The sequence below is a fragment of the Neltuma alba genome, unplaced genomic scaffold (genome assembly GCF_004799145.2).
Source record: "Neltuma alba isolate B1F8T4 unplaced genomic scaffold, ASM479914v2 tig00006832_pilon, whole genome shotgun sequence".
Taxonomy (NCBI): Eukaryota; Viridiplantae; Streptophyta; class Magnoliopsida; order Fabales; family Fabaceae; genus Neltuma; species Neltuma alba.
In genome coordinates, this window is record NW_021634590.1 from 270 (window position 1) to 23,359 (window position 23,090).

At 34.4% G+C, this 23,090-nt stretch overlaps 1 protein-coding gene across 1 annotated transcript; it reads right to left on the bottom strand.

Annotated features, from left to right (window-relative positions):
• Window positions 1–1,303: 1,303 nt before the first annotated feature.
• On the bottom strand, window positions 1,304–8,267 carry LOC114751227 (DNA topoisomerase 2-like). Its single transcript, XM_028939886.1, has 19 exons — window positions 7,626–8,267; window positions 6,860–7,152; window positions 6,708–6,774; window positions 6,347–6,617; window positions 6,026–6,225; window positions 5,735–5,944; window positions 5,493–5,606; window positions 5,294–5,404; window positions 5,019–5,183; window positions 4,594–4,935; window positions 4,381–4,514; window positions 3,940–4,288; window positions 3,529–3,715; window positions 3,394–3,443; window positions 2,849–3,304; window positions 2,599–2,764; window positions 2,417–2,490; window positions 2,240–2,327; window positions 1,304–2,157 (listed from the first exon to the last, which is right to left on the bottom strand). The coding sequence occupies exons 1-19, from the start codon at window positions 8,184–8,186 to the stop codon at window positions 1,499–1,501; spliced, it is 4,497 nt and encodes a 1,498-aa protein (XP_028795719.1). The 5' UTR covers window positions 8,187–8,267; the 3' UTR covers window positions 1,304–1,498.
• Window positions 8,268–23,090: the final 14,823 nt, after the last annotated feature.

A 23,090-nucleotide genomic window follows, 5' to 3' on the forward strand; every position in this document is an offset into this window, starting at 1 on the left:
TGAAGTAGTAGATACACCTGAAAAGTAAGATTAGAGTGCTACACATATTTTCACTTTTCTTCTTATCCAAGGGTTTATTTTTTCTATTATATTCTCATATCTAGTTTGAGCTTTACAGTAATCATAAGAAGGCATCAAGAAGGAAATGGTTTCCTTTCCCGGTCTAATTTCTAGGGACCTAATAGATGTGGTGGTTCTTTATATCTCATAATGATTAGATAGAGAATTGATTTACATGTTTGAAGTTCATTTAAATGTTATACATTTTTTTATTTGAATTTTATTTATTATTTTTAAAAATTAGTGATTTAAATATAAAAAAATTAATACTATTTTTCTTTTGAGTAAAAAGGAATTCATTGATCAAAGGGATATGTACAATTAACGAGACACAACCAAATAGTTACAGCATTAATCATCTAAGAAAAGCTTCTCAAGAGTTACAAAAATTCTTCGCCTTCATGATATGGTCTGCAAAGGAAAGTGTCTCGTTGATCATCCTGGGTTCCTCGTTGAAGACGAAATTGTTACGAGCTCTCCACAGTTTCCAACAGAGTACGCCGAAGATAGTGCACCACAGTGGGTTATTCTTTGGACAACTTAGGTTTTCGTGAAACCAAACCAAATATTCAGAAGCCAGCTTGCGTTGCCTTAGGACATGATTAACTTTTTCTTCTTCAGTGCCACATATGCCTACGAGAACCCTTTCACTATATGTGAGTAATTTGCCTCCCATTGCAAGCCAGGGGAAAGTTCTGATTCTGTTTGGACCAGGTCAGAGCCAAGCTTGATCCCATTTGTTATTTTCTAGCGGGGCAAATGATAACGATAGATGTCTTAGTGGGCCAAGGTTGCCCACCCAGTGATCCATCCAGCTCAAAAAATAACCTAAAAAAAGATTAAATTTAAAATAAGTGACTTTGATTCCTGAAATTAAAAATTAGTGGTTTTAATTCCTAAAATTTGATCTCATTTTGACCTTGAAAATTAAAAATGATATTAACCCAAAAAATAAACAAAGATATATTTTCAATTTATTTGCCAAATTTTGCCGATGGATAGTGGCATAGGAAAAGTAAATGAATCAATATGATCAAACTCGGCAAACAATAAGACCAAACTGACGAAATGTTTGGGCCTCAGCAAGTTAACTGAAAAAAACATGTTTTTTGGGCCTCAGCAATTAAATATAGTATCAATCGCTCATATTTATATTGATTTTTTTTTTTGATCAGTTGAATCAGCTCTTCAATCAAATCTTGGCAATGAGAGTATTATCCTAATTTATGAATGGTACCCAAGCTCAGCAGAGAAATAATTTGACCTAAATGTCAACTGCAGGGTTAGGAAAGGGCTAAGAATCATTTCAGTTGACTCATGTAATTACAATCATGTAAAATTTGTCGCCAAATCTCATGCTTTATTAATTACAATGTTCTTAACCTGGTTTTAAAAAAACAAACAAAAAAAAAAAGACTGGCATGCTTGAGCAAGATGCTCAAGAACTATCTTCTCCGTCAAAGTCAGAATCCTCAATAGCCTCAACATCGTCGTCGTCGTCATCTTCAGGCTCATCACTTTCGGTTTCACTCAATACATATGTTTTGGGCCTGCGAATAACCCTCTGAGGTCTAGCTCTTGGTGCTGGTGCAACTTCAACTACCTCATCCGCACCAGGCGATGTGGAAGCAGAACCAGACTGTTCTTCACTTTCAGTTTCATCTTTGTTTGAAACCTTGGCCAGCATGGAACCACTTTTCTTGTTAAATGGGGATTCTCTCATCTTTCTTACTTTCTTCTCCGGTGAGATCCCTGAACTATCAGCTGTTGGCTTCAAAATATCATTAATAAATTTTTGACCCAGAATCTGAGTTTGCTTTTTGGCTGCTACACCTCTCTTCCTGGTGGCTGCAGGCGGCTTTTTGGCACCACTCTGAGCTGCAGGTTTCCTACCTCGTCTCTTTTTTTCTGGTTCTGGGGCAATTTGCTGCTGTAACTCAAAATCATCATCTTCAACGTCGTCACCACCAAAATTTTCATTATCGCTATCAGAACTGTCCAAAACTGTAATAGCTGAGGACTTCTTTTTCGCAGCAGCCCTTTTGCCATGTTCTTTCTTTCCAGCAGCAGGCACATGGGGTTCTTCAGTTTCCATGACTGTTTAAAGCATATAATAAGTTATGATATCCCAGGATAGGCGACAGTCCAATACAGAAGCAGTTGTCTGGGAATATTTTACCTGTAGAATCATTACTACCAGATGGGCCAAGGTTATATGCAGCAAGGCGTTCTTGAAGGGATAGCATTTCATCATCATCCTCATCATCCTGATGACAAGTATCAGCCTATCAGGTCAGATAAAGCCCACGAGGCCGTTATATGCGGATGGGATGAAAGGGGAAAAAACTAAACATACCTTCTTATTCTTAGCAGGACCTTTCTTGGTAGCTCCCCCTCTACCTTTTGGTTTAGCAATCTCAGCAGGTTTCTCTGGTGATGCAAATGAAGAGAATCCCAGATGGACGTTAAAAGTTTAAATTTCTACCCATAGCATTCTAATATGCATTCAAGATCATAATACTAACAATCCAAACTTACCAACGTCCATTGAAGTAGATATGGTTTCAGCCTCTGGCTCAACGACCTTATTGTTCTTTCGTGGTCCCCTCTTAGCGGGAGCTTTTGTGCCAACAGCACGACTGGTCCTTTTACTTGCTTGACTTGATCTCTTCTGCTCCTCCTCTGCCTCCTTTCTGTCCAGATCCTGAAAAATAACGTTACATTAGCAAATGAAACTCAACACATTCAAATATGAACAAAGATGATGAGGTTAGATGTTGTCTCCTACATCAAGTTTCTTCTCTAGCTCATCCAAATCTGTCAACCACATAGACGTTGGTGGTGTTGCTTTCAAAATCTCATACTCCCCAGTCTTTTCATCCTTCTCGTTTAGTAGCTTCTGAACACTTTCAATGGTCAAAGTTCCTATTGACATTGACAACAGATACTCATAGTCACCAACACTTGCTCCTTCAGTACTAGCAGACTTTGAACCATTTTCCTGCTCTCCAGAACTGTCATTCTCCTGCTCTTCTGAGTTTTCATCATTTGCCCCAGCAATTTGTGGTTCTGCTGATTTACCTTTCCTTGGCATGGGAGTGAAACCTTTCTGCTTCAGCTCCATCAACAAATCAGCCTTCTTTCTGTTACTTACAACAATCTCTCCGCTCACAACCCCTAAGATAAACCTGACTTTATTATCCAACACCAACAAAAGTCGTTCAAGATTGCCTAATTTATATTTCTGCATGGACAGCCAAATCGCTCATAAGTTCCTCCCTAATTAGCACTGAGACATTAAAATATATACTTATAACCATCATAATCATTTACCTTTCTTCTCTCATAATACTCCAGCCTCAGCGGAAAGAACTCCTCGAGAACTGCATAAACAAAAATATGAACAGTTACTACCAAGGAACCAACAAGTATAACATTCCAAATAGTTCCATACTTCAAGTGGCATACTTTGTTCTGCGGTGTCATATTTCTTAATCTTCCCCTCTGCATCAAAAAGGTGCATGTTGCTTGTGCTAATAGTACCAGTCAGTTTTAACTTCTTTAGCAGGCCTTCCTGCATGATAGCCGTTATCTTGTCCTGCTTCAACCTAATTTCTATATTTACAGTAGCGTCATCACCATTTTGCCTGAAATCCTGAAGACAGGAAAAACTACTTGTGAATTAAGAGAGACGAGCAAAATTACTATGAATATGTTGGATGCTTTTTCTTAGGTTGAGGCATGGCACTTGCAAAAGGGAGTCATTTTTGTGCCTTATGCATGAGATGCTTGTATAAATCAATAACATATGGACAGTTAAGTTTATCAAATCATGATTCCAAGAGCGTCCCAAACTTCTGCACGCATATGTTAGCTTACCTCGATGAGTGTATCCTTGGCATTAGGCGTCCCATCAGTAACAGATTCAAGGAACTGCTTATAATCTTGAGTCCACCTACGGATAGGCAATTCTGTGATCCTGAAAGTTTGCTCATCTACTTCCTCTATCATACCATTGACGTTGTACCCACCTTCCTTGGCACTTTTCTCAATGATTCCTTTAAACCCTTTGTACCATGGATCCATGGGTACAACTTCTTCACCTTTCAACAAGCGCCTAACATTAGCAATAATGTCTCTTGGGTTATAATTCGGAATGAAGGAACTCCATCCGGTACCAATCCCTTCACTACCATTGACAAGAACCATTGGTATGACTGGCATGTACCTGTACGATCATTAAACGAGGGTATGATTTAGTTACCAGGTTCCTTAATCCAAAATAATGTTTCATTGCGAAAAAATAGGAGAGCATAATACCAGTTCGGTTCAATTGACTTCCCGTCTTCATTAAGATAGTCCAGAAGCTTATCATCATCCTCCGCGAAGAGACACCGAGTTACTGGACTGAGTTCAGTATAAATATACCTAGCACTTGCGTGATCTTTGCCACCCTGTAAGAAGCAATTGGCCATCACAAAACATGAAGCCTCAATGGTGCTAGCACATCAAGGAAAGAGTTGTTTGCCTTACCATGTTACGAGTACCAAATTGACCGTTTGGTTTGAGAAGGTTGATGTTGTTACTACCCACAAAATCCTGCGCCATTCCGATGATAGTGGTAGAAAGACTCTGCTCACCATGATGGTAAGCTGAGTGCTCAGACACATAACCAATGAACTGGCCAACTTTTATTTCTTTGAACAACTTTTTCTTGAATGAGCAGAAAAGAATCTTCCTTTGACCAGGCTTGAGACCGTCAACCATTGAAGGAATGGACCTTTGAAGATCCGCCCTTGAGAACAATATGAGCTCTTTGTTAACGAAGTCTCTGTAGTTTATATATTTTGCCATGTGATCACGGTGAGTGCCAGGCTGCAAGAACAAAGGGAGGTTAAAATTTCTGATAGGTATCATATGATGGACAAAACTAATTACTTGGTCAAATTATATCAAACCTCAAAGTTACGGATCCAGGTCTTCCTATCTTCTGCTTTTTTCTTACTAAATGCCAGCTCAATTGCAGTCCCATCCTGGTCATCTTCCCAGACAAAGTCTTTCCTGTGCTTATCAAGATCTCTGAAGTACTCTCTTCCTTCCTGGGGAGAACTTGTTCCCAGACCCTACAGGGGTATAAGCAGATCAGTGAGCACCCAAGGAAAAGCTAGACCCGATGGAGGGATTTCAGACAGTAATGGGGTTTAATGCTTCCAAATTAGATCAGACAACAAACCTTATAGTACTTTATCTTCCACCCATTTGCATTATTCCCCAAACTTTCTTTCCATGATTCGAACTCTGGCATGGAATAAAATGATATTTTTGTCCCATTCGTGTGAAAAGCCTGTTGAAATTTGATTAAATTAAATAATCAATCCCAACAAAATGTTCCTTTTGGCATTATGCACTGCTAATTAGACCAGAGTACAAACCCTTATAATCGGAGTTGTGAATTCAACCAAGAAAGATGGAACTCTAAGCAATGAAGGCCAGAAAGAATGAATGAAGTTGATCAGAAGCCCTTTGATGTGGGAACCATCATGATCCTGCACCCATAAACTTCAAATTCTCAACCTCCTAAAAAGCAAATAGACCATTTGCAAGCTTGTTTCCAACCGAGTTCTCAAGGTTTTCTAGAGAGAAAACAGAAGACAGAAAATCCAAAGTAACTGACCTGATCAGCCATAATCATCAAATGACCATATCTCAATGACTTAACGCTGTTATACTCCTTATTCTGCTGCAGCCCAAGAATCTTCTTGATATTTTGAATTTCTTCATTCTCACTTATCTGCTTGCTGCTTGCCTCTCGTACATTGAGCAATTTGCCCCTTAATGGAAAAACACCATAGTGGTCACGACCCACGACAGAGAGCCCAGCCATCTTCATAGAAGTTAAAGTAGGTCAGAATTTTTTGAGGAACAACTTATTTAGTACTAGTGTTATTATGGGGGAAAAGCTTACCGCAAGAGCCTTGGCAGAGTCTCCCTCGGTCAATATCAAGGTACACTTATCGGAATTTCTTCCTCCTGCGTCATTAGCATCCTCAAGCTTTACAATTCCACGAACTCTCTGGGTCTTGGTTCCATCGGATTTCTTCAGATCTTTGCTCTGCTTGAAATCTGCCCATGATAAGAGCGTGTCCACTATTCCAGAATTTGACACTGCAGATATATATTTAAGCAAAACACCAAGTTATATCTAAAATATAATAGGTGACATATGCCCGTAAGCAATTCTTACTAGTAGATATTTAAAATAACGCCAAGTTATATCTTGACGAACCTTCCTTCAGCAATGATTCTGGAACATCACATTTGGAACCAAAACTATTTTGGCGAGTAGTAAGAGTTTCCTTGGTTTGCGAATCAAAAGCAGGGTTGTCAATCAGAGCATTGACGAAGACCCATAAATGATTCTTCACATTGTGCGCTTTGACATTGGCATCCTTTTTCTTCTTGTTAACTTTGTTCATCACATAATTTGTGATTTGATTGGTAATGTAATCAACATGAGTTCCGCCCTTGATTGTATTAATAGAGTTCACAAAACTGACCTGGAAAAACCAATTCATATTCAAATTACAAGCAAAAAAGGTATTAACAACAACAACAATAACAGTGAAATATCATGCTTCTTCAATTACCTGTTGAAATTGTCCATCACTTAAACTCACACAGATTTCCCACCTATCACCTATTTTTGCATGAATCCTAACAATGTGAAAAAAATAGACAAATGAGTATGGTTGAAGTATAAAAATCATAATAATACTCAAACCGTGATTCAGAAGGGAACCTTGGAAGGGGTACTGGTCTGGATTTCTCAGCTGATTTCAGGTAGAGATCAGCATAATCACGGAACGATTTTAATCGAATCAAGCGCCCGTTAAGTTCAACCTTCACAGTCTTTCCAAGACACCCAGCTAAGTCCACAACCCGCTTCTTCATTAAAGCAACAACATCTTCTTCCAGATAGCTCATTTTGAACTTCTCTAAGTCAGGCTTAAAGGAAACCTTAGTCCAATTTTCACCCTCTTTGCATTTTGTTATGGCCGGCTCAGACTTCTTCCCCATGTTGTTGGAAAATACCTTTCGCAGATGAAGATGCGTTTAATATTTGTATAGCAATAAACGTACTAAACGCTAAAAAAAATTTGTTTGAATGCGGAATTATAAAGCTATACAAAACATGAAATATTCATCTACAGTTGAGGTTATCGTAGATCAAGAATGCAAGACGGAAAGCATGTTAACCAAGAAACAAACTTGGGATCACAAAAACTATATCAAAGCAAAGAAACATAAATATATTTCGATTTCACTAATCTACGCAACTATAGAACCTGTGCAGTTCAAAGAAAGACGACGAAGCTCAATTTAGATATATTAAGTTGAATAGTCACATCGGAGATCTCGGGTTTTTCTTAAGACGAAAATCTTCAAGTTTTTCAATTCATTAGAATTACCAATTAAAAACGAAGAAAGATGTGCAAAAACATAAATAGTAAAAATTTTCAGAGTTTCAAATTTTGAAGGAAATGATTTATTAAAATCCATAATACCTGTTTGTACTTCCTCTGGCGCTTCCCATCAGCTGTCTCGATCACGAACTCTGTCGAGAATATATTGGTAAGCTTCGCACCATACCCATTGCGACCACCGGTCGTCTTCTTCACGTTATCGTCATAGTTACTGCTGGTTAGCAAATGCCCAAATATCAGTTCGGGCACATACACCTGCTCCTCCTGATGGATCTCCACAGGAACCCCATCCCCATTGTTGTACACGCTAATCAAGTTCTGCTCAACATCGATGACAACCTTGAGGGAATCCATCGACGGATCCCTCTGCTTGTTATCGGCCGCGTTAACCAAGATCTCGTCAAAGATCTTGTATAGGCCCGGGACGTAGGTCACAGGGCGATTGACCATCTCATCGTTCTCGTAGACCCAGAGGGTCTGAGTGTGTTTCTCGATTGAACCAACGTAGGTATCAGGCCTGAGAAGGATGTGCTCGAGCTGGCTCTTCTTCTGGTACATCTCCTCGATCGTTTTCCCAGCGCCTGTCATTGCCGCTGGCCCGATGTTGACATTGTTGCTTGTTTCCAAAGGGCGAGTCGCCATGGCGATTGATTCAGAATGAAGTTGTTCGAGATTTGAGCGAAGAGCAAGAGCGTCAAACAGACACGGAGGAAGTGTCTGAATGATTTGGAGAGAGCAAGCGAGATTCAAAACCCGGTGAAGGCGAAGAGAATGGAATATAAATGAGGGTTTAAACTGAAGTGGCCAACGGTCATGTCCTCAGACGAGTTTGAATTTGAATTTGACATTCGAGCGGGACTCTGCATTTTGAATGCGTAGGAATAGGATTGGTAGGCGTCCAACGGTTGTGATGCAAGTATTGGCAAAAAAAAAAAAGCAAAAAGAAAAAAGAATGAAAACATTTTTGGGCCTTTATGGGCCAAGTTATTGGGCGAATGATTTGAATTTGAAAAAACTTCACGTTGGCAGATTCTTTGGATCCCAACGGTTTTGATCAGCAAAAAAAGGAAAGATACAAAACCTTAATCGGGATTACTGTAGGACTTTTACTCCTAAAAAGAATTGGGCCTTTAATGGGCCAAGTCTTGGGCCTCTATTTATGTTGCTTCCACATTAACTTGACCCTAGCCACGTCAGATTCTTTGAACCCCATATTCTTTTTTTTTTTTTTTTAACGTGGCATTGTTTAGGATTTAGGAAGGATAAAACGTTTTTACGGCGAATATATAGGTGCATAACCATTTAATGATTATTGGGAAAATTAGGGAAAAGATAATCATAGCATCAGAGTTTATTTGGAATTAACTTTTAAAACAGCTTTTCAATCATAATTTATAAAATACAAAATAAATAAATAAAAGAAATTTTATCTCAATTCAGGAGAAGGTGCTTTTAAGTATTTCAGATAAACATAGGCAAACAAATCCTTAATTTGGGTAACGGGACTTGCTTTTTGAGAAAATGATTTTATAAATACCATGAGTGGAATTAAGTAAGAATATAAGTTCACAAAATTATCTCTAAAAGAGTCAGTATTTAACTTAAAGATGTAATGTGAGATTCACACCAATCAGCCAATCACATTATAATTTCTTCATTTACTAGTGATTTTCTTTTTTTTTTTAAATTAAATAAACGAGCACTAATAGTTTAAAATTCCAAATGTAATCAAACGGGCAACTTCTTATTTATAATAGTTTGCATGCTGTTTTTTTTCTTTTTCTTTTATTTTCCAAAAACATTCCTCCATTCTATTGGTGATCAAAATTATTTAGTACTCCTCCGGTCTTTAATATAGGACCTAATTATTGAGTTGATTTTGGTCCTAAATATAAAATTGATTTCTCATATTTATCGATTTTTTCTAAATCAGATACTTTCTCGACCATAATCAAGTAAAAGAGAGAAGGAGGATATTAAAGAAGATAATTATGATGTTTTAGGAAAAGCATGTCAGATTTTTTATAATTAACTAACTTACATAACTTTCTTAATCCAATCAAATTAGTTAAATAGGTCTTATATTAAGGATTCGAGGGGTATTTGAACATTTCTTTTGGCTTTGAAATCAGCATTAATACATAATCCTATACATATGTAATGACCTCGAGGTGATTCACATTTTATGAATTGTCCATGATATATTAACAATATATTAATTAACAATATATTAACCTTAAATCTCACGCTACACGCTTACATGATTCTGATATATCTTTCATATTTGCATTAATTTACCTTAAAAAACTATATGCGTTCGATCCAAGGTAGTTTACGATCCACTCAAGACTATAGTAACGGGTTAAACGTACTTTTTATAGAAATAATAGTAATTTACTATAATAAAATTATAAATAAAGTGAAAATCAACAGCTGGGTCGCCTTTACGTCCTTGGATCAGTAGCTCTTGATGTATTGCCTCTAATTTGTAATATAATGCTAGTGTATAGATTGCACTCTGAATTAAACAGGAAACTAGATATTATATTAAAAATCAAAGATAGTATCACTTAAATTATTTATTTTTTTGTTGTTGCAATTATATATATTTAAAAAGTTACTGATAAAAGATAAGATAAGTTTTATTCCAAGGAGATTAATAACTATTTCCTTCTATTCTAAATATAAGAGCTTATTGAGAGGTTTTTATTTTTGTCTTAGATAAAAAATCTAAATTTACTTTGTATATTAGATTTATAAATTTTTTCTCAAGGTTTTCCCCGATCGTTTACATGTATCCAAGGCGAATTTTATCAATAAGTACATGATTAAAAGGAACATCATAAAAAAAAATAATACGTGTTTATTAAAAATAACTACTTTTAGCTAATTTTCTTGAATATATATAAACTAGTTACCTTTTTTTTTTATAATAAAAGTACTAATTAAACTTGAAAATGCTTCAAACTAGAGTTACTTGCCAATTCCTCCACATGGGGGCTTTTTTCTCATATTTTATTGCTTCCTCACATTTGTTCACGTTCTTCCTCTCCACATGACCCCATAAAGTATCATGATAAAGCTAACCCATAACTAAGCAGCCTTAGTAGGATCTTGGAACTTTCCAATATCCTTTGTTTCGCCCTAAACTTTATGTCAATTTTCTTACTCCGTGTTACCTCAAAACTAAACAACATTGAATCACATCTTAAAATAATCAAATTATGAAGAAATGTTAATATTAGGGCTGTACATGATCTCGTCCCAGGTGGCCCATCTCCATTTTATTTTCATTTTAGTATATTTTATATGACTATATGATCATATTTGAATATTGCCGGACTCAGTTGGGTTTAACTCTCCCAAATATGTTGAATACTACCTCCGGTTCTAATTATAAGAGCTAGTTGACTAACTTAAAGAGATTAAAAAAAAAGTTAAGTTAGTTATTTGTAATAAATATGTGTTATTTTTCTTAAAATATCCTTGCCAATCAAGTATATTGGCTAGAACTACCATTATTATTAGAAGAATTACTTTAGGAAAAAATACACAAATATAGGAGACAAAATGAATTGGGATCTTATATTTAGGACAAAAATAAAAATCAAACAATATCTTATATTAAGGACCAGAGACAGTATATTCACACAGACTCGAACCTAATATTTCGAACTCAAGTGATCAAAATTCCTTCAGTCAGAATTAACCCGCTGTTGATCTTATTTTGTTATATATATGTATAAATAAAACTTTCTTTAGACCTTTTAATTAACCTCTCTCATCTCCGCATGTCATTTGCTTATAGTTGCCTTTGTTCTTTGCCCTATTGCTTGATCTTGTGCCTAGGCTTCTCCTCCTCCATGGCTTATCCCCTGTGAGTTCAAAATTAACATATATTACTTCCGGTCCTAATTATAAGAACTAGTTAACTAATTTGAGGAAATTAAGAAAAGAAGTTAAGTTAGTTATTTATAATAAAAAGTGTTGTCTTTCTTAAAATATCATTGCTAATCAAGTGTATTGGTTAGAATTACTATTGTTAGAAGGACTATCTTGAAAAAAAAATACGTATATATGAGAGACAAAGTGAATTTAAGTCTTATATTTAGGACCAAAATAAAAGTCAAACAAGGTCTTATATTAAGGAGCGGAGGTAGTATAATATACTACATTTGGTTTTAAATATAATATCTAATTTGTAGTGCAAATTATATTAAAAACTAGTTCTTATATTTAGGACTGGATGTGGTATAATTTTAAAATCCATTGCATATGGCCCACCTATTTATCTATTGATTTCTTTTTTATAAAAAAATCTAGTGATGTTATTTGACCAAATTCTATATCCATGCTTTCCAACCCTGGCAAATAATTTTACTCCAAACAAACAAAGAAGAAAAAGCAAAAAGGCAGCTTCATGATTGATTCAGATTCCAGATATAATGGCCATGGCCATACTGTCCACAACCAGAGCAGTCCCTACATAAGAAGTTTCACAGAACAAGCCGAAGCAGCCATCAAAAGTCGGTCACAACCTTAAGGATTAGGAATTAATTAAATTAATGCTGATACTTCTTCACCAGACTGGCGTAGAAATAAGTTGATGAGAGAGCCTTCACCAGCACGTACGTATAGGATGTTGAATTATCCCACCAAATATATTTAAGAAAACAACTAGTAATTAACTTGGAACTTAGGCAACACTTTGCTTCATTCATCATATTGCAATTTGTTTTATTATAAATTTACTATTTTTCATCTTGTAATGTTCTTACACTTTCATTTATCTAGCTCTTACTTAAGGATCAGAGGAAGTAATTTCTAATTTTATTCCATTCTTTTAATTAATAACAAAGTTAAAGACATTATGATGTTTTCATAAGTTCATTCATTTACTGCTATAACAAGAAGTCAGACTTCTCTTATGATCTTTTAGGGTGTGTTTGGATGAAACCAAACCATGGTTTGGAGAATAGCTTCTGGAGAATAGATTCTGAAAAAAAATAGATTTTGGGAAGAATAGATTTTGTGAAAAAGTGATTTTGAGAAGTGTGAGTGTTTGGATAATTGTTATTAGAAGTACTTTTTATATATACAAATTGGCATAAATTAATATGATAATTATAGAAAAAATATATTTTATGATATATTTTAATTTGAAAGAATAAAATTGTTAATAATATATTTTTTATTAACATATATTAATAATATATAAGATAATATAATTAATAAATAATTAATATGTATATATATTTATAAGATATAAGATTAAATATGTTTATAAAAAATATGTTTATAAAAAAATAACAAGATACATATCCTATAGGCTCTCACACTCTCCCTTTTTTCTCCAAAAGTAAAAAAATTTTTGCTTTTCCCAAAACCATGGTTTTGGAGTCAAACCATGGTTTTGATTTTTTTAAGGGTGTTTGGCTAACATTTTTTCCCAAACCATGGTTTGGGGTGCTTGCCAAACACACCCTAAGGGGTGTTTGGATGAAGCCAAACCATGGTTTGGAGAATAGCTTCTGGAGAATTGATTCTGGAGAGAATAGATTTTGAAAGAATAGGTTTTCTGAAAAAGTGATTCTGATAAAGTGAGAGTGTTTGGATAGGTTTTGTCAGAAGTGCTTTTTACATGTAGAAATTACAAAAAAGGACATAAGTTTAAATGATAATTACATATAAGATATATTTCATAATATATGTTTATTTGAAGTAAATAAATAATATTAATAAAAAAATTTAATACGTATATAAATTAATAAAATAAATAAATATTTTTTTGTAAAATAATTAATAAAATAATTAAATATGTATATATATTAATAAATAATATATTAATAAAATAATTAAAATTAATACCTATATATATTAATAAAGTAATTAAATATGTTTTTTGTAAAATAATTAGTTTTGCCAACAAAAAATATGATCATTTCTTAAAGATTTTAAAGATGAAAAAATCCCATAATTTTTTTTTCACAAAATTAAAGAAGCACACAAAAAATTCTGATCAATTGTCTTAATAATAGAGGTTGCAACGAAAATATTTGTCCAAGTACTTTTTTTTTAACAACACATTACATTATCTGAAAAGAAAGAAGGAAATAAAAAAGACATGACTATTCTCGTATATAGTGAACAATTTGATCTCTTATGGAGTCACGAAGTCGAGCCATATAAGATGAAGATTCTATTGATGAAGGTATATGTGAAGATCCAACTCCATCATCATCGTTATTTTCTTCTGCATAAGAACCTTCTTGTTCAAACTGAATGAAACCAGGATTAGAAATGGATGTTGATCTAATGAAGTTATGTATGGCCATCGTTGCGCAAACAATTTGAACCTGTGTTGGAAAGTCATAGCTCGGCATGTTTCCTAAAATTGCAAACTTACTCTTCCAAACTCCAAAAGTTATTTCAATAGTGCTTCGTAGACTTGAGTGCAAATAATTAAACGCCTCATTGTCATTTTCAAGTGCAGATGACCTTCGAAAATCAGGGAGATGATAGCGTTCACGTCTGTAGGGACCAAGGTATCCCACGAGTGTCGGATAGCCAGCATCCACCAAATAATATTTGCCTACATGAAATATATGATTGGTGTCAATAAATTTTGTTTTGTAACAGTATCGCATAAATAAATTGTAGCAATTTAAAATATACCTTGAGGCGGATGGGGAAAGTTCATGGAAGGAGTTGTGAGAGCGTGGTCAAATATACGAGCATCATGCGCACTACCTTCCCATCCGGCTAATACAAAAGTGAAGCACATGTCCTAATCGCAAATCGCCATTACATTTTGCGTCACTCTTCCTTTTCGGTTAACAAATTTTGTTTGCTCAATTGCATTAACAACGCATGAAATATGTGTTCCATCAATTGCTCCAATAGCATGTTTGAAAAAGGGCCAGTATCGACCACCGGGCTGTATTTTTGAATGCAAATGCTGAAATGTTGGATCTTTTGGTTTGATATTGGACATTGCAAGTCTACAGCATGCCAGTAAGACATTATGGAAATGTCTACTAATTGTCTCCCCCGAATGCTGAAATCTTTCTTGCTGCATCCTACTACTAAGCACATGGCCAACGGTATTTAAAAACATTGCAACCATGTCATGTATCCCAACATTTCTAGTTTCCTTAAGACCGTGTTGCTGCAATTCTGTGCAAAGACTGAAAAACACTTCCCTTTCCATCCTAAACATGTTATAACAACGGGTAGAATGGCCTTGTAAAATGTCCCTTACCCATGCCTTGCCTGTATAAATACTTGTATGCTGGGGCTCTTTACACAAATGAAGAGAAGCGTATCCACCAACTGCTACTGCAACTTGATTAATCCGTTTGTTCCTTCTTTTACGATACTTTTCCGCAATTTTAATTTCATCAGCCATTTTTTGTCTTGTCCTGTGCACATAGATATAAAATTCAGAAATCCTCATATGAAATTACTAAACATTTAACAAGGAAATAAGTTGTCTAATTCCTAAAGAAGTTTAGCAGTCACATAATACAATAGTGCTGGTTACATCATTCCTAAAAACATATGCAAATTATCACAGTCATCTCCTGAATAACACAAAAAGTAGTCAAATACTATGGTAAGCAACACAAATGAAGTCTCAATATTTAGTTGCGTGCTTCAAGAAGATCAGGAGTCTTTCCCTCTTGTTCTTCAGAGTCACATACATCTCCCTTGCAGCTGGCTTGTCCATAAGGAGTGTTGTGCACCGGCCAAACAAATCAGGATCATCAACAACTTCGTCAACTTCGTTAAGGTGCTCTATGACTCCTGCAATTGACGTCTCATAAGCACGCGCTTCTTCTTCTATCTTCCTAGCACGTGCTTCTGAAATCTCTTCATGTTCACGCTGAGAATCATTTTCATTTGCTTGAGCTATCTTGCTTAATGCATCTGCTATTTTCATAGTGGCAGTGTTCTTCTTCTTCATGGATTCATCCTTTTTTTTAACCCCTAATGAGCTACTAGGTCGACTGCCACCTGTGCTTCTACCCCCATGACTGTTTTCCCGTCTCATCCCAGTGTTGCCTCCACTTCCTCCACTATTGTCATTGAATGTGACCGAATTAAACTCCCCGCTTATGCCAGTTGGTGCCCCCAATATTTCATCACTATCTCCAGACCCTTCTTCCATATCATTTTCGGGAACCCCTTCGCTTGGAAGCGTCATGGAAGAAGGTACCCATGACTGTGGTCCAGTTGCAGCGACAGACCCAAAGAGTTGAGTCAATTCAGCCCGAAATTGAAGTCCTCTTTCTCTAAATTTCTCGTAGCCTGGAACTTCCTGCACATTCAACACCAAAAATATTCTTTATTACGGAAAAAAAATGTTAACATCAGAGAAATTGCAAGCTCAAATGAAGTTAAATGATTACCACTATTTTCCTCTCCTACCAATCATCAGGGGCACTAACTGTATTCCTTTCCGCATCCCACCCCAAACCTGTCTCACGGAGCAGCCTATCCCATAACTGCCACTCCTTTCGCAGAGAGTCAAATTTGTTCTTTAATTGGATTTTTGTGTAGGCTCTCCCAGTCTTTGCGGTGAAGTTGTCCTCAAGACTTGACCAAGCAGGCTTGGTCAAGCTAGTTCCTTTTCTTCCCCCTTTCTCAACTTCTTCAATGCATAGGTTAATAAAGACTTTTGTGGCTCTTATATCCCACGAAACTTTTCCATTTTGTTTACTCATGATGCTATGGACCAATTACAACATTTCAGTCATCACAAGTTCAACCCAAAAAACATACCATTCAATTCGGAGATATGATATAACAGGCATCGTATTTAACAAGTATAGCCACATGTTCTATACCATTTATGTCAAGTTAATTGAAGTATAACATTAAGGTCAACAAAACAGATCCTTTGTCTTCAATAAAGCACAAAAAATGAGAACTAATCAACAAAAGAGTGCAGCAACCGTGAACAAAAAATCCAAGCAACCGTTTCAGCTACTCTTATTCCAAAAAATTTTACCTTTGTGGAAAACTGGTATATGCTATAGCGACAGGACATTTACAATACGTGAGAAAAATTTCAGTGTTCTGTGTCCAAAATAAAATCCAACCAAAATAATATAAGATCAACAAATAAGAATTCTAGCAGCACAAACATCCACAACCGACCAATGCTCTGCCTCTCATACCTACACAGATGAAGCCACACGATGTCTCTCATACACACACACACACGAAGCCACACGATGCTCGGTCTGTCATACGCACACACACAAGCCATAGCCAGTCACAACCAACCGACCAACCATACTCGTACACACACACAATTCTGATCAATTGTTTCAGAAGGGCCGACGGCAACTCACTCTGGCAACAAGTCGACTGGAGTTTCTGAAGGCACGATGGCAGCTCACCGATGGCAACAACCTTGGTCGGGTTTCGGACGGGACGACGGCAACTCACCGGATTTGATCAACTCACATGATGCTCTGTCTCTCACACACACATACACGAAGCCACAACCAGTCACAACCAAGCGAACACCCAAGAGTTTCACTGAAGAAGAGGAGAGAGCTCACCTGAAAAGCTAGATTTGAGCGATGGAACCAGACACGGTGACCTCAACAAACGATGACCGAACGAACTGAACACGGAAGAAGATCTTGTTAATCGAATGTGCAATAAAATTTCAGAACGAGCGACGGAAACTCACCGGTGGCAACAAGTCGACTGGACTTTCAGCACGGGTGACGACAACTCATAACCTTGGTCGAGTTTCGGAAGGTATGACCCAGTGGCAGCAAGTTCGATCTAGGGGCAGGCAACTCACCGGTGGCACAAAGTCTCGATCGACTTTCTCAGAAGGGGCGACGGTAGATTGCAGCTGAGAATGGGAGAAGAGGACGGTCAAATTGATCGATTTTCTCAGAAGGGGCAACGGCAGATGGAGAATGGGAGAAGAGGAAATTGTCGATTTTGGAGAGAAGGGGCGACGGCAGATGCGCAGCTGAGAATGGGAGAAGAGGATGGTCAGTTCGGTCGAATTTCTCAGGGGCGACGACAGATGCGCAAGGTGAGAATGGGAGAGACGGTCATTTCTCTTGCTTTTCACCGTTGAGTGCTCTGACAGGAATAATTATTACTGTAACGACTAGTTTTTAATCCTCAGAAGCGAAAAATTCCAGCTTATCGTGAAACCTTGGTTTGGCCGTGCAAAACCTTGGTTTTCTCTGAAACCTTGGTTTTGCAAAAAATCAGGGTGTTTGGCAATCCTTTTACCCAAACCATGGTTTGGGCCTCAGAATTGCTTCTACATAGATTGCCAAACACCCCCTTAGTTTGGTTTGTCAACTCAATTAATAATTTGGTGATGATAGTTAGATTAGGTAAGAATTACCTTTTAAAATATGTATGATAAATTACTACCTCATATCTTTAGCATAAAAACTAGTTGAGAAATTGTATTTACTTTTAAATATAAGACCTCAATTCATTTTATCTTTCGTTTTTCCAAAAAATCCCTCTTGATAATTCCACCAAAGGGTATTCCAAAATTATTATCTCTTGTATTTTATAAATTTGTAACTTATACTGCTACTTCTTCAGTCCTTAACATAAGACATATTCAAATAATTTAGTTATATTAAAAAAGTTAAGTGAGTTAGTTAATTATAAGAAATATAATATCTTTTTCTTAAAATACTATATTTATTTTTATTAATATGCCCCCTCTCTTATTTGATTGTAATTGATGGAATATCTATAAAGATAATTTAGAAAAAATGATAAATATAAAAAATAAGTATTACATTTTAGAACTAAAATCAACTCAATAATTATGTCCTATGTTAAGAATAGGAGGAGTATTAAATTCATGATTTGTTGTAAATTTTATGATTTATGTTAACGCTGTGTTGGGTAAACTTATTGTAAAGTTTATTTCCATAATACACTCTATTTTGATTTTTGGGAAAAGGATTGGTTTAAAGTACTGGATTGGTTTAAGTTTGTCATCAAATTTTATTATTCTTCACTAATTTTTTTTAAAAGTCAATTTATTTAATAAAACAATACGAAGAAAACCACCAACTGATTCTGATTTAAGATCAAATTAGGGGTAGAAGTCTAGAAAGAGAAACAGAGTAAAATAGACTAACATAGGGCTTGTTTGCTTGAGCGATTGGGAGGATAAAAATAGTTTATAGAGATCAAAGGTCAGATTGAGTTATATTATCATGTTTAGCATCACTTTTGGCTAGAAATCATTTTGCCTTAAAAAGCCACTTAAGTCATAAGCTAATTTTTATGACTTATGGCTTATCTTACTTGTCTAAAAGTAACTTTTCAAAACCAAAAGACATTTTTACCTCTATATTTATGCTGTCTTGTACTTCTCTCTACATATTACTTATGCTTTCAATCAATTTTTACTTATTTATTTTTAATCATCTTTTAAATTAAAAATATTTTTTATGGTTCTCTAAAATTTTAAAATTTAATTCACCCATCAAAATTTCACTTCTTCGTATTAAATTAATTTAAATTCATTCTATTATGTAAAATTGATTTTTAATCATATTTCATTATTTATTAAAATTCATATTTATTTTGGTAATTTTACAAACAAACTTACTTTTACTCAAGTATAATCCAAATAACCTTTTATCAATCTCACTTTTACAAACTAACTTTTTCAAACTCCAATCTAAACACAATTCACCTTACCCAATTTAACTCTTACCTAATCTTACTTTTTTAAAAGTCAAATCGGAAATAAACTACTTTTTTCACTGTCAATCCAAACGAACCGATAGACACTACCCTTACAAAATATTACTGTTCACTGAATAATGTCTGATTGATTTCTAATGTCAGCAAAATTAAAAGATAATTGGCTTATTAATTCATAGTATGACTTTTTCAATAATATTTACTTTCTTTTCTCAATAAAATTTATGATCACAATTAATTTGAAACGTAAATAAAAATAACAAAAGAAAAAAAAAACTAATTGCCATTAGTCTTAATAGAAAAGACTTTACTACTTAAGCATAAATCTCAAGTTTGAATCCGTATGAACATAAGAAACGGCTTTAAAAGAAGCCTGACAATGCTCCACTTAATCAGGTAGTGATGACCAAAAAAAAAATATTTATATATAACTTCAAAAAAAAGCTAATATTTAAATAAAAATGAATTAATTTATACTGAAGCACAAATCTCACAGACTACTTCTTTCAACTCAACACAACTTCATTTTAGGTTTAATAAGAAAAAAATATAAAATCTAATTCAATCTAATTTATCCAAATCTTCTAACCAAATCAACTAGAGCACAATATCTAATGGGGACTAGGTTTGGCTTCCTGAAAAGATCATCCAAGATTTAAAATTTTTTAGGAAAAAAGTTCTCACAGTTGATGTTGCACAGTATCTTACACAAGCGACCGACTTAGGTTGTGTTTGGGTGACACCTCAAACCATGGTTTGGAGAATAAATCACCTAAACACCCATCGAAAAACCAAAACTATGGTTTTGAAAAAAGCAAATTTTTTTTGCTTTTGGAAAAAAAAGGAAGAGTGTGAGAGCTTATAGGATATGTATCTTGTTATTTTTTTTATAAACATATTTAATATTATATTTTATAAATATATATACATATTAATTATTTATTAATTATATTATCTTATGTATTATTAATTATGTTAATAAAAAATATATTATTAACAATTTTATTCCTTCAAATTAAAATATATCATAAAATTTATTTTTTCTGTAATTATCATATTAACTTATGTCTTTTTTTTAGTAATTTGTATATATAAAAAGTGCTTCTGATAACAACTATTCAAACACTCTCATTTCTCAAAATTACTTTTTCATAAAATCTATTTTTTCCAAAATCTATTCTTTCTAGAATCTATTCTCCAGAATCACTTTTTCAAACCACGGTTTGGTTTCATCCAAACACACCCTTATAAAGCCGACTCGAGGGTGACACGCGCTGAGAGACAAAGTGACACGCACGTAGCCCCCATACAGCGTACGCTGGTCCCCACCGCCGCGGATTTTAGCTTATATTTGCCGCGACTTGATCATGCCACGTGGCATTTGTTGTCCTTATTATTTTTATTAATTGAAACAAAACAAAATCAAAACGTGTGAAAATATTAAATGATTATAATTCGTGGGGCTTTACTCGGCGGCCCATCTCTTTCACGGCCGACGTGGAAATTGTGATAAGATTGAGTTATCTTCTGCCGACTTTCTCCCCATATCCTCACATTCTTCATGCTTTCGTATCCGTGTGCGGGCGCCTTCCCAACTATGACATACCATTATTATAGTGATAGTCAATATCAATGCAGTCATTTACTAATATGGTTGATTTGGAGTTTTAATATTCAGTGTCATTATTTATTTTTATTCACATTTCCATTATGGATCTATTAGTTGTCTCACAGCAATGCAACTTACTAGAGGTGTATAAAAACCCAGTGGTCTGATCCAATCCAGTCTAGTCTAAATAAATTGTATAATGAAATTAGACTAGACTGGCTAGTCAGGTTGGACAGGGTTTTGAACCAAGTAATCAGGACCACTTGGACTGGTCCAGTCGAGGTGATTTTTTTTATTTTTTAATAATTTGTGATTTAGATGTTACCTTTATTTTTTTGAATATTTTTAAAAAAATTTATGTATTTATAATGAAGTCTTAATAGTTTAGGATGAGTTTACATGATTATAGGTGTTTTTTATTGTCTTAAATTGTATTTATGATGTTAAAATTTTACTTCCCATAAAGGGGAAAAAAAAGAAAAGAAAATTGGAAACCTATACTACCTGGAATAATCCACCAGTCTGGGAGACCAAGTCTAATTCAATCATCTTGGGTCACTACTAGACTGAATCAGACTACAGACTACCAAACCCAACCCAACCCAACCCAACCAAAAATCAGACTAGACTTCAAGTTGGATTTTGGTTTAATCGGATTTGTCCATTGTGTAGCCCTGCTACTTGCCATGTTTAGATGAGATATCAGGGAGGGGTTTGGCGTTCACAATATATGTGCGTGTATTAAATTATTTTAAGTAAAAAAAAATCAGGTTAACCATCCGCACATATAAATATGTTAATGCTGCTACTAGGATAGCCTGTCCTCGTCGCTATTGATATTAACTTTATCCCAGTAAGAATAAAAATCTTACGTCAAAAAAATTATTTGAGCAGTTGTTTAGCAGGTGGAGTTCCATTACTACAGGTCAATAACCAATAATGTAATATATTAAAATAAAGGATTGATGGTCATTTTTGTTCCAAAAATATCTTTAAAAAAAACTGTAGATACCCGAATGTGTTTTAACTCAGAAATAGAATGAGTTAATTCTATTATTTTTGTATTTCTTTAACATGAGTACATGACTATTGATTTATTTCTAAATTTTACGCATGTCATAAGATAATGAATGTTGGGCTTACAAGAATGATAAGAAAACAAAATGAGATAGCGAACTATGGTTGTTGAGATGAATATGCAATTATAAATTCATAATGATTATATATAAAAAAGAATTAGTGCAGCATCTATGTGATGAAAGTTAGAGGAAATCAACAAGACCATTGGGGAAAAAAAAAGTAATTGATCCAAGCCGACTTTTTAATAAACAATACATCTAAATAGTTGGTTGTTCATGGATACAACGGTGCAAGATAATTCATGTTGTCAAACCCAACCAGTAAGATGAGATTTGTTGTTATACCATTAAATTTCTAACTAACTCTTATATTTAGAGCCAGAAGTAGTATAAGAAGGTATTTGAATAAAACTAAATTATGATTTGAAAAATAATGCCTGAAAAAAAAAGTTATTTTAAAACTAGATTTTGTATAAAAAATGATTTTGATAAAGTGAGCCTATTTAGATAGTTGTTATCAGAATTATTTTTTTCACATACAAATTACTAAAAAAAAATATAAGTTAATATGATAATTACATAAAAGATAGACTTTAATTTATATCTTTGTTTGAAATAATAAATTTGTAAATAATACTTTTTTTGCCAACATAATAAATAATATGTGAACAAATATTATTAATTAATAATTAATATGTGCATGAATTTATAAATATGCTACATTGGTTCTTAATTTGAATAAAACCAAATTATGGTTTGAAAAATAGTGCCTGAAAAAAAAAAGTTATTTTAAAACTAGATTTTGCATAAAAAGTGATTTTAATAAAGTGAGACTATTTAGATAGTTGTTATCAGAATTACTTTTTTCATGTACAAATTACTAAAAAAAATAAGTTAATATGATAATTACATAAATGATAGACTTTAATTTATATCTTTGTTTGAAATAATAAATTTGTAAATAATACTTTTTTTGCCAACATAATAAATAATATGTGTATGAATTTATAAATATGCTACATTAGTCTTTAATATAAGAGCTAAATAAGTAATTTGTAAATACGCGCGATCATCATAGGAATTACTTGAGAGCAAAATGTATAAATATGAGAAACAGAATGGATTGATGTATTA